This window comes from Leiobunum rupestre, chromosome 2 (genome assembly GCF_980474605.1).
Source record: "Leiobunum rupestre chromosome 2, qqLeiRupe1.1.hap1, whole genome shotgun sequence".
Classification (NCBI taxonomy): domain Eukaryota; kingdom Metazoa; phylum Arthropoda; class Arachnida; order Opiliones; family Sclerosomatidae; genus Leiobunum; species Leiobunum rupestre.
The window spans coordinates 7,786,544-7,798,302 of record NC_143385.1 but is presented as its reverse complement, the minus strand read 5'-3'; the positions used below and the strand labels follow the sequence as shown (position 1 = coordinate 7,798,302).

At 37.5% G+C, this 11,759-nt stretch overlaps 1 protein-coding gene across 1 annotated transcript; it reads left to right on the top strand.

Annotated features, from left to right (window-relative positions):
• Positions 1 to 1,296: 1,296 nt before the first annotated feature.
• On the top strand, positions 1,297 to 11,088 carry LOC149955995 (ABC transporter G family member 20-like). The gene is made up of 6 exons (XM_090166729.1): positions 1,297 to 1,623; positions 3,119 to 3,293; positions 3,657 to 3,772; positions 4,564 to 4,900; positions 8,147 to 8,233; positions 10,877 to 11,088. The coding sequence occupies exons 1-6, from the start codon at positions 1,297 to 1,299 to the stop codon at positions 11,086 to 11,088; spliced, it is 1,254 nt and encodes a 417-aa protein (XP_090022855.1).
• The last annotated feature ends 671 nt before the right edge of the window (positions 11,089 to 11,759 follow it).

The following is an 11,759-nucleotide window of genomic DNA, read 5'->3' as shown; positions in this document are numbered from 1 at the left end:
AGATAGCGATATATCCCATTAAAAACTAAAATTGATGGTGAAAACCGCATAAAAAAATATTGAGTGGTTAATTTTTAATAAAATAAAGAAATTTCGGGAAATCGAAAAGCGTGCGTCCACCGCGACACCTGCTGAGAAGTGGGTGAGACCGAAAAACAACGTAAAAGCGCGCGCTGCTGAAGACGCGAAACATTTGTTTTGCACGCGCGGCGCCGTTCCAGTTATAAGAGACCTAAACCTAAATTGCGCAAATCGCTCATACGGGGTTAGGGGCGCTGGCGCAGCCCCTAAGATGGCGGCGACAATTCAAACTTTCTGGACCAAAAGCTATTTTTTCAAGACAAAAAAAGGTACGTGTTAGTATATTGAACGTCTTGTTAATCTTTTGATAAGGAAATAAGGCCATATTTGGAAAAGCTTGTCCGTTCCCCTTTAATTACAACTAAAATTGCAAGAATGATGCAGGATTCAAGGATCTCATTAAAAGTCTGGATCCTCGATATCACATACCAAGTCCGTCAACATTTTCAAGGAATATTGTTCCAAACCTATATAACGAAACAGTTTCTAAAAGAAAAAGTGAGGTTGAGCAAGATATTTCGAAAGTAGAATCAGTCTCCTTTATAACAGACTTCTGGTCTTCAAAAACCTAGGCTGAACGCTTCATTACTATGCAAGTGACTTCACGCCAAAGCAATATGTCTCTGACCATTCAGGTGTCAACATTTTCACTGCAGTAACCTTATTGTTAAGTGAATTTGGTGTTCGAAGCGGTATGGAGAACAAAGATGGACGATCCATTCCAATCTACGCAACTACTGACAATGAAGCTAGTGTTATTTCTGCCATTAGAAGGTCACAACGGGAACCAGTGCGATGTTTCGCTCATACTCTTCAACTAGCAATCAAAGATGGATTAAAATATTTAGAACTCGATAACCTTATTTCAAAGTGTAGAAATATTGTTTCACACTTCAAACGGAGTAACAAATCAACTCGTCTTCTGAAACAAAAACATAAAGAAATGAATCTTCCCGTCAGACTTCTCATTCAAGACGTCGAACCACGATGGAACAGCAAATTCTACATGCTTGAAAGGTTATTAGATGTAAAACAACCACTTACTGCTGTTCTGTTATATAACGAAAAAGTTCAGATGTTAGACGCACTGGAGTGGAAGAAAGTTGAAGCTAACCATTCGAAGAAGCTACAAGATTAGTGTCCGGGGATAAATACCCAACCCTAGCCTTGATTTACCCCATTATATCTGGTTTGACTACTGAGCTAAACCATTTAATGGAAGAGAGAACTGATGGCAATGACGATGAGGGTAGTATGTTAGCTCAAAGGTTTTATGAAAACTTGTATGCCAAAGGATTTTTAGGTAAACTAGAGGATGGTAGATTTCCAGGATATAAAATGCAAAAAAACCTTTTGTTAAGCATGGTTCTACATCCTGGTTACAAAAGTCTGATTTTGAGCTCTGAACACCCAAATTACGTCCAAGAATTACTACTGAAAGAAATGAAAGATATTTCAAGCGAGAAGGCGGTGCAAAATACAGAAGACGCGGAAAAGCAAAATAATTCGAACAGTCAAAATTCAAGGTCTGTCCTAACACTTGTTCGAGAAAAATGTAAAGAACTAGAAAATAAACGAAGATTCGGACAATTTGGAAGAACTTGACGCCTATTTGTCGCTAAAAGTAATAGGAGAAAATGAAGTTCCCCTAATATGGTGGAAGAAACACCATTGAAGCACTTTCAAAAAATTGAAATGTATTGCTGCTAAATACTTATCAATACCCGGAATTTCAACTGAACGACTTTTCTCATGCAGCGGTAACGTTTTAACAGTTTACTACCTCAACATGTAGAAAAACTTACCTTTGTGTTTGATGAAGAAGATGAGTAAAATATCTAGTCTGGAGTTTTAATATTACTATAATTAAAAAAATATTATATTCACTTAGACATAAAAAATACTTGTATTTATTAATTCTATATACGGTATTTTAAATTATTATTACCAATATCGTATTCAGTTACTTTGTGATAAAAGAAACGGTAGATGTGGCTCAAAATTAAAGTACACCACTAGAACAATTTGCTCTTCCGCAAAATGAACTGGAATGTTCAATGAGCTTCGCTTATTCGAGAGTACCTTCTTGTTGGCAGACGATTTTTAATTTATTTCTCCCAATCCACCACAGGGTCTCCAATTATTATCCCAATCCAGCTCACGGTCTCCCATTATTCTCCCAATCCAGCTCACGGTCTCCAATTATACTCTCAATCCACCACAGGGTCTCCAATTATTATCCCAATCAGTGGCGGCGCCAGGAATTTTCGCGAGGGTAGGCAAACCAAATAAATGGGCCCCCGACCCGGGACCCCCCTTTTCTCAACGAAATGCTTCATTAAAATAAAGTAGTGATGTACATGACGAACAAAAATGTTCTAACAACAGTAAAACGAGTCTAAATATAACAGAACTGGTTTTATTTACTAGGAGATACCTCAAAAATTTCTAAATACATTATCGACAATTGTTTCATTGTTATTTATAAATAATTTTATCTCTTGGGACAATTTTGAGACCTTTCTAGATCAATTTGGGGCCCCTTATAGGATGATTTTGGGGCCCCTCAAAATTTTAAGGTAGGCAATGGCCTACCTGGCCTACCCCCTAGCTCCGCCACTGATCCCAATCCACCTCATGGTCCCCCATTATTTTCCCAATCCACCTCACGGTCTCATTATTCTTCCAATCCACCTCACGGTCTCCCATTATTTTCCCAATCCACCTCACGGTCTCATTATTCTTCCAATCCACCTCACGGTCTCCCATTATTTTCCCAATCCACCTCACGGTCTCATTATTCTTCCAATCCACCTCACGGCCTCCTATTAAAGATCAATCAAATCGACCCCGTATCGCATTGGTTCCCTAAAGCTTATGTGATTGAAACACACGCGGACGTTTTTGCACGCACGTCTCCTGCCGGGGAAAGTAGACCATAGTGTCCCCGGATTGTCTCAACATATAAATTATCAAGAAGTATAAATAAATGCATTGTTTATCGCATGCTTAAAATTTATTCGTATAATGATTGTAGAAGGACGTCAATTTCTCAGACGCCTACGATTCTGTGAAATATGGCGATTCGTGGGCTTTCCTTCACATCCGAGAGAACTTCACGGATTGCTTTAAGCGGAAGTTGGAAGACGGATTGGACGTCGACGAAAACACCGTGAATTGCAGCTCCATTTCTGCCCATTACGACCTCTCCAGTAAGAAGGGCATTTATACTTGGCTTTGACCCAACCTAAATCAACTTAGAATAAACCAATAATTTAGAGATTATAAGAAAGTAGATCATTCAAGGAAGAGAGCAATTGAATAGTCTATTTCGGAGAACATGTAAAAAAGTTTAGAAGGTACTTGAAAATTAAATTAAATGAAAAACCGTTAGATTTTCAGTGTTAGTTGCATTGTTTACAAATTTAATTTGTTCAATTTGCGTTTGGTTCAAAGCAGAGTTTGAACTTTAGTAGCATTAAAGGAATTTTCCGAGGTTTCAAAGGGCATCTTATTTTGGTAGACGCCCTTAATGGCTGCATTTGGACATAATTTGAAATCTTTCTGAATTTCAGATCAGCAAATATTCTACACCCTTTTTCGGTCATTCTCAAAGTCATACCAGTCGTTCTGCGAAGAGTTCTTGGTCTCCATCAACAAATCCAGATTGATTGCCCGGTTTCCTTTGGATGTAAGTCATCGTGCTTTCTTTGTTTTACATTATTTGCTGATAAACGAGAACTGTTTCTCATTATGTTACTCAAATTATGGAGCAATTTAAAAATTTAATTTAGAAGTAAATTTGGATTAATCCATGCCATATTGTTGTTGATTTTTGAAATTGACTGATTTAATTTAATTTTAGTTTAAGGGATAACCGAAGACACATTTTTATATTCAGACCTGCGACACGTGATTATCGACGCAGGACTTCATTTTTGGTTGAACCAATATCCTACGATTTAAGTACTCTGAGGGGCCAACATTCGTACAAATCGCGTACACTCTAGACAAAAAAAAAATTAGAAATCTAGAAATCCATCTAAAAATTCCAAAATCTAGGTGAAAATGAATTTCAAAGTATCGAAATCAGCCTAAAAAAAAGAAATCGAAACTGAAATCACAAAATCAGTTTCTGATTTCTGATATTCAAAATTCCGTACGCTACTTTTGCAAATGTCTCATCACTTGAACTCGTGAGGAAAACAATACGTTTTCGGTACAAATTTAGTCAGTGTTACGCATTATTTCTTAAAAAGTGGAATGGAAATTTACATTCTATCGACTCTAAAACTGAACCCAAAAATCTGTATTTTTCTATACTTAAATGAAAATGGATAATTATCGCTTACTAGCTTAAGTAGAAAAACCCTAAATTGCGAGATCGTTGTTAAACCAATTTAAAGATTTAGCAGGCGCTAATTATAAAATAACACAAAACTGTACTAAAAATTGCATATGTTGATGTTTATTTGCTTACAGATGTCTTCGGAGATTTTCGGGTCTCATGACAAGAATGCGGGAGACGCCATGATTCCAGGAGTTATGTTGTTACTTATTAACTCTTTTGCGTCCGGATTGTGCGTCTTCAAACTTCTCAACGAACGGAAAAGTGGCGTACTCGAAAGAATTCAAATGTCTGGCGTCACGAAAACGGATACTCTTCTATCTGTTTACGCTACGGAGATGCTGAAAATCATTGCCGGGACAATTTCAATGATAATTTTCATTTTCTATATCTTCCAAGTGCCCCAAAAGGGCTCTGTCGTTCTTCTCGCCGTCCTTACGATCTTACAAGGACTGCAAGGAACTGCATTTGGTGAGACATTTATTTAACTATTTAAATGTTAAAGTACTTTAAGCAGCGTTTCCCGATTGGAGTTTTGCGAAACAAAATCAAATATTGTTTTACAGAAATAAACAAAAATGGTTGATCATAACTATCATTTAAAGTGATAATTAAGTGTTTTGAAGGTTGTAAAAAATAGATAAGGGAACCCTGACTAAATTAATTTGGAAACGTGACCTTTAAGTTAGGGTCGATGGAGGTAAGTATTTTTTGGGAGTTTACTGGAAAAAACTCTTCTTAAGAATTGGCATCATTAATAGGGCATCCACTATATACCACACAACTACGCAATCAAATTTAATATAGAATAAATATTTATTTAAATATTAATTATTTAATTTAACTCTGTTACTGATCACACTTACCCCCAAAATGCAGGGCAAGTGTGATAGTGTGTGGGGTAATTGTGATCACGTGAAATCCTTGACCAATCGCAATGAAATTACATACAGAGGTTAAATCTAAGACCTTTACACCTGGACTGCAATGAAGGTAGGCGTTGTTGTTAGGCTAGTGTCGCCGCTACCCCAACGCCACCATCATTATTTAGAGGCAACTCTCGCCCACAAGGGAATTCGGGCTGAGAAAACGCGTTCACTTCGCGCTCCTTTCGTTCATAGCGTCGCCCTCCTCTCCCGACATTTTACTCGGTCGCCCCGCGAGTCGTGACCAATTTTCGCCCGTTATTTACGGCGTCAAGGCTTAAGTGGAAACCACATGGCAAAGTTTATTGAAATTCCACCTGAAACGTTTTGGGAACTTGTTGAAGGTATGTTTAATTATGAATTTTCTAATTTTTTAAGGAAATGTTTTTAATCGTTTTTAACATGGGATACTCGTCCACCGGCTAGAAATGAAGAGAAGCGCCGAGTCCGAGAAAAACAGCGGAAGAGAGCGCGAACTGTTCGCCTCTTAAAGAATGGGGATCAAAAAAGGGGTGGTTGCTGCATGTTTGTGGATTACTATCGAGGATTTTCTCTACTTGGTGGTGTTTTGTAGCGGACACTCTGAAATCGGGGTTATAACGTTGGCATTGTAGTCCAGGTGTAAATGGTCTTAGGTTAAATATGGTGTCCCATTAAAGCTATATATTTTTCGTTGCTCTAAAATAATATCTACGTGTGATCACACTTACCCCTCATTTTTGGGGTGAGTGTGATAGGGTTTAGAAAACCAAATAGGTGATGTGGACTTTCGTGTCCATGGAATTTAAAAATCGGAAACTCGACGGAAATATCTATATTATAAAAACCACTTCGTCGTCGTCGTCGTCGTCGTTCGAGCTTTTGGTTAGTCAGTAAGGAAGGCGAAGGTGGGGCGGCGAGGAAAAAGCGACCCGCAGAACAGAGGGAAACCGAGACTGCCTTTGGCTTCGTAACTGAGGTGGTTCGACTATCTATTTTGAGCTTTTGGTTAGTCAGTACGGAAGGCGAATGCGGGCCGGCGAGGAAAAAGCGACCCGCGGAACAGAGCGAAAGCGAGACTGCCTTTGACATCGTTACTGAGGTGGTTCGACTATCTATTGTCTCAAAATCTGTCGCCCCTGAGAGTTGGGCCGTGTTTGTCCCAACCCGCAATACACCCTAAATTTTGTCTATCTCCTCGGCGAATTTCGGAGGGGGGGGGGGGGGGGGTCGTATAGGGTAGTTTCAGAAGGCCTGTGATATTCGGGAACGAGGAGGGGCGGGCGGTTTCGGGGTCGTTCCGATTTGAAAGTCCCGTGTCTCTCTCGGCGTAGTCCCGTGGCCTTTATGCATCAGCCATTGGATACAGGGGGTTTAATGGGATACAGGGGGGTTTGGTACGACTGCGAGTTTGAGTTATTTTAGCGAGGAAAAGGGTACCACGGAAATTCTCGCATGGAGAAAAGGGGGAGAGTGTACCACGGTAATTATCACAGGGGAAAAGCGGAGAGGGGGTACTACGGTATTTATCACATGGCCAAAAGGGGGAGGAAGGGCCTTACTGGGGTGGTTCTACTATGGGGAAAAGGGTACCACGGTAATTATCACATGCATGGGGAAAAGGGGGAGGTGGGTACAACGGTAATTATCACATGGGGAAAACGAGGAGGAAGGGCCTTACTGGCGGTACCCCGGTAATTATCACATGGGGAAAAGGGGGAGGTAGGGCCTTACTGGGGTGGTTCTACTTTGGGGAAAATGGTACCATGGAAATTATCGCATGGTAAAAGGGGGAGTGGGCCTTACTGCGGTGGTTCGACTATGGGGAAAAGGGTAAAACGGTAATTATCAGATGGGAAAAAGGGGGCTATGGGGAAAAGGGGTCCACGGAAATTCTCGCATGGGTAAAAGGGGTTGGGGGGCCGTACTATGGTGGAGTGCCTCGAAACACACAACTAGCTGAGGTCCTTCAATTAAAAAATGTTTTCCCTTTCGGTTATTTTTCATTAAATTTCATTTAAATAAATAAAAATAATATTTAGTTCAGTCTTACGACGTCCACTGCATCCAAAAGATTAAATTTTTTTTTCCAATTATTTTGTTTACCTGTTAAATCAATTTTCAAACGCGTGTAATTTCGTGAAAAATGATTTTGTTTTCAACGACCAAACGTTATTCTTATGTTTTCGACGTCGCTCTACATTTTTCTCATTGGCAAAATTTGACGAGCTCCAATACATCAAAATTTATTTTTTCCAAATTTGAAAATATTTTTTAAAGTCGATAAACATTATGCACAACAATGGCCCCCGGTACTGACAATTAACACAAAAAAATTCTAAATTCTAAATACAACGGTTATTGAGAAAAATAATTTAGTTTTGAAGTTGATTTTCTCAAATCTTAATTTTCAAGTTACGATGTTTTCAAACTTAAGTACCCAGATGCGTACTTTCATCTAAAGCTTAAAGATAATATAACCTCCAACGCGATCTGTATGGAAGACCCCCACAATTTTTGAGATTACCTTTCCAGTAAACCACTACGCAGCGCCGAAACCTTTAAAGCCATAGGAGGGAGCGGCCAACGGCGAAACCGTCGAAGGGCGACAAAAATACCAGAGGTTAAAATACCCTTTAACATTTCCTTTTTTAGTAGGGTCAATGGAGGTAAGTGTGATCAGGGGGTAGGTGTGATCACCCCTTATTATTACCCCAATTATTATTTAAAAAAATATTTGATGAATGGATATATTGAAATATACTTAATTATACACATTAAATGTTTTTGAAAAAATAACTTCTTTCTTTAGGGCTTTTAATGTCAAACTTATTTGACAGTTCAGGTGCTGGTATCTTTGTCACTTCGGCATTCATGATTGTTAACTTCATCGCGTGCGGTGAGTTTTGTTATCCTTATCATTTCATGTCACTGACTGTTTAGATTGATAAATTTAAGTAAACCGTAAATAGTCAAAAGTTTTCGAAATACAATTAATTTATTCTTGAAATCTTAAAAGAGGTTTGAACAAAACATCAAGTGTCACGCGATCGTTTTCTAAGGCTTTTTTTCTGCGATAGTTTCTACTTCGGAGTCAAATACTTCGCTGCAAATCTTTACGATACTTATGGTGGGGTGGTGGAGTTATTAGCACTTTCGCCGCGCAGCAAGAGAAGCCGGGTTCGATCCCAGCCTGGGGCACTGGGTAAAAACTCGGAACAACTCCTGTTTTGAGTTTTCAAGTTCTCTCCTCACTGGTTAAAGAGTTTTTCGGTTTTCCTTCCATAAAAACTTGTTGAGGTTAACGGTAATAGTTAGGGTAGGGAGCTGCGGGCTCGCCTGGCACGAAGGGCTTGTCTATGGCACGCCAAACCGGACAAAATTCGAGTTCGGTCTCTCTTTCTCTCTCTCTCAGATTGCATTTGCTACGTAAATTTCCTCTCTCGTTGCCTCACATTACATTTGCTACGTAAAAACTCGCGCTAGTTGACGTCGTAAAATCGCGCTCCAGTTGACGTCGTAAAATCGCGCTCTAGTTGACGTCGTAAAATCGCGCTCTAGTTGACGTCGTAAAATCGCGCTCTAGTTGACGTCGTAAAATCGCGCTCTAGTTGACGTCGTAAAATCGCGCTCTAGTTGACGTCGTAAAATCGCGCTCTAGTTGACGTCGTAAAATCGCGCTCTAGTTGACGTCGTAAAATCGCGCTCTAGTTAACGTCGTAAAATCACGCTGGTTGACATCGTGAAATTGCGCGCTAGTTGACGTCGTAATTTTCCCCCCACAAAGCAAAAAGCTTTCCATTTTTATAAGTTTATATCATTTTCTTCAAGGTAATATAGGAAATTATAAGATTCAAATAAATGTAGTTTATCTCCATCGAAACCAAAACTAAATAATCTTGGTCAAAGTTCACTTACTCTCTCTCCCCAACAACGTGACTTATTCTAATTTAACGCAGTCGTTATGAAAAATGAAAATAAATAACTATAATTTGAAATATTTTCTTTCGTAACCTATAAATCAGACATTATATTTAAAGATATCCAATTAAAGAAAAATATATTTAAATAATACAAAAGACCTTTTTATTCTGGATATAATATTTAAAATTTCGGAAGACATATTCAAAAGACAAGTGCTTGAAAGAGTTTAAAAAAATGTATTCCTAAAAATCTCGACAAACTTTTATAAGAAATGATTTTCCCGCCATCAATGTTATTAAAAATATTCCATTGAAGAAATGAAAAGATTTTTGTTGTTGTGGGGGGGAAAATACGATGTCAACTAGTGCGCGATTTTACGACGTCAACTAGAGCGCGATTTTACGTAGCAAATGTAATGCGAGACGACGATAGAGGAAATTTTACGTTGCACAAATTTTACGTAGCAAATGTAGTCTGAGACGACGAGAGAGGGAATTTTACGTTGCAAATGTAATGTGAGACGACGAGAGAGGAAATTTACGTAGCAAATGCAATCTGAGAGAGAGAGAGACCGAACTCGAATTTTGTCCGGTTTGGCGTGCCATACTTGTCACCACCCTCCTACGCATTGTAACCAGAATTAATGGCATTAAAAGCCGCTTGATGACTTGGGCCTAAGGTGGTGTCTTGTGCATATTAGCCTAGCTAGTTATTATTAGAAACGTTTAAAGAACACCTAAAGAAAGAAAAGTAACTAAATAAGAGCCTCTAACAGCTATTAATCACAAGGTACTTTTAATGTTTATCAAATGTAAAGTTGTATACATGAGATGCGCTCTATGTGTTCTACAGGGGTTCTTTTTTAACACCTGTAGAAGGAGATCGTAACCAAAATTGGAGCATCTGTAATGACTAAAGAACAACTGACATCTATGAAACATCAAATAACATATAGAAAACACTAAAAGGAAACATTAAAATGCGAATTCCATTTCCTCGCGCTTTGCTTCTTGTGCAATGAGGGCGGATATTTGATCTCAGTGCCAAAAAAATCTTTATAGTCTCTTTGCAGAAAAAATCTTAAGAAATAAGCAGAAACCTAATACTTCGAAGTTTAAGTCGATATATCATTGACTTAAAATCAAACTATGAGAAAAATTAATTAATTCATATAAAAATGTTATAGTACCTCCAAAGTTGATTGAATTATTTCAAACAACTAAGGAACTTAAATTTTTTTAAACATATAGTTCATTCAAATTCTGTCTGTTCATTTAAGAAAACCACAATGTTATGTGCCATATCACATAGTTAAAAATATAGAAAATGTTATAGGCCATATCAAAAAGGGTATAATAGCCATCAGTTTCATGACGACAGTTGACATTTTTTTAAGTTTACTTTATGGTCAACGGAATAAAGAAATTGTTCAACAACGTATTCATAGTGTTGCCATAAGCAAAGACAAAGATAACTTGATTAATTTTCAATTGTTTAAGTTTATCAGCAAATGTAGTTAAAAATACAACATATTCTTCGCTAGTTAGTTTTTAATATTTTAACGTATATTCGAGAATTTATGGAATGTTATTTTGAAAGTTTTACATTTTTTCCAAAGGTATAATATGGCCACTGGAAGCTATGCCCAGAATTTTGAAAATAATTTCGTACGTGATTCCTATGACGATGCCAAACGAAGCCTTCAAGGGCATCATGTTCAAAGGAATAGGATTGGAAAGTTTAACCGTCTGGTTGGGTTTCGTGTCCACATTTTCTTGGTTATTTTTGTACCTGGGACTATCTTTGCTAACTATTAAACATCTAAAATGAAAAAAGTTCAGAAAAATATTTACTTCCTTTTACTTAAAATTAAATTATAGTTACTTCATATCAAAACTAATTAAGTAATTAATTAAAGGTTTCCTTTTTAAGTATTAAAAATAAAAATATCAATTGCCAGTATAAAAAGTGGTCTATACCTTCAGTAGAATAGTCCATTTTAGCACATAATTGTAATAATAATGATACAGATAATTTCAAGTTATAAAAGTTGTAAAAATCCCACATTATTATATCCTGTCACCGAATGTAAGCTAAGATGAATAAAATGAAAACTAAACATACATCAAACTCGTTATTTTATATCTAGGGCCGAGGTTTGGTCAGCCAAAATAGGCAATTGCCCGGTTTCGAATGGTAAGTTTATTTTCTGTTCTTTCAATAATATTTGACCCGATGCAAATTGACGAAAAATAACCCTAATTATGAAATTAAATTAAAAAACCTGTAATGTTAAAGAATTTCATAATATGAGTTATTTTTGGTTAATTTTCATCGGATCAAAGATAATTCGACTTAAAAAACGTTGGAGCGCATTTTTCTAAATGGAACCAATCGCCTGACCCTAATGGTTATCGAGATAAAATTGAATGGTTTAACCTATGGAAAACTGGCTAAGCCTTGTACATATAACTAAGTTTAAAAATAAAATCAACTATTGT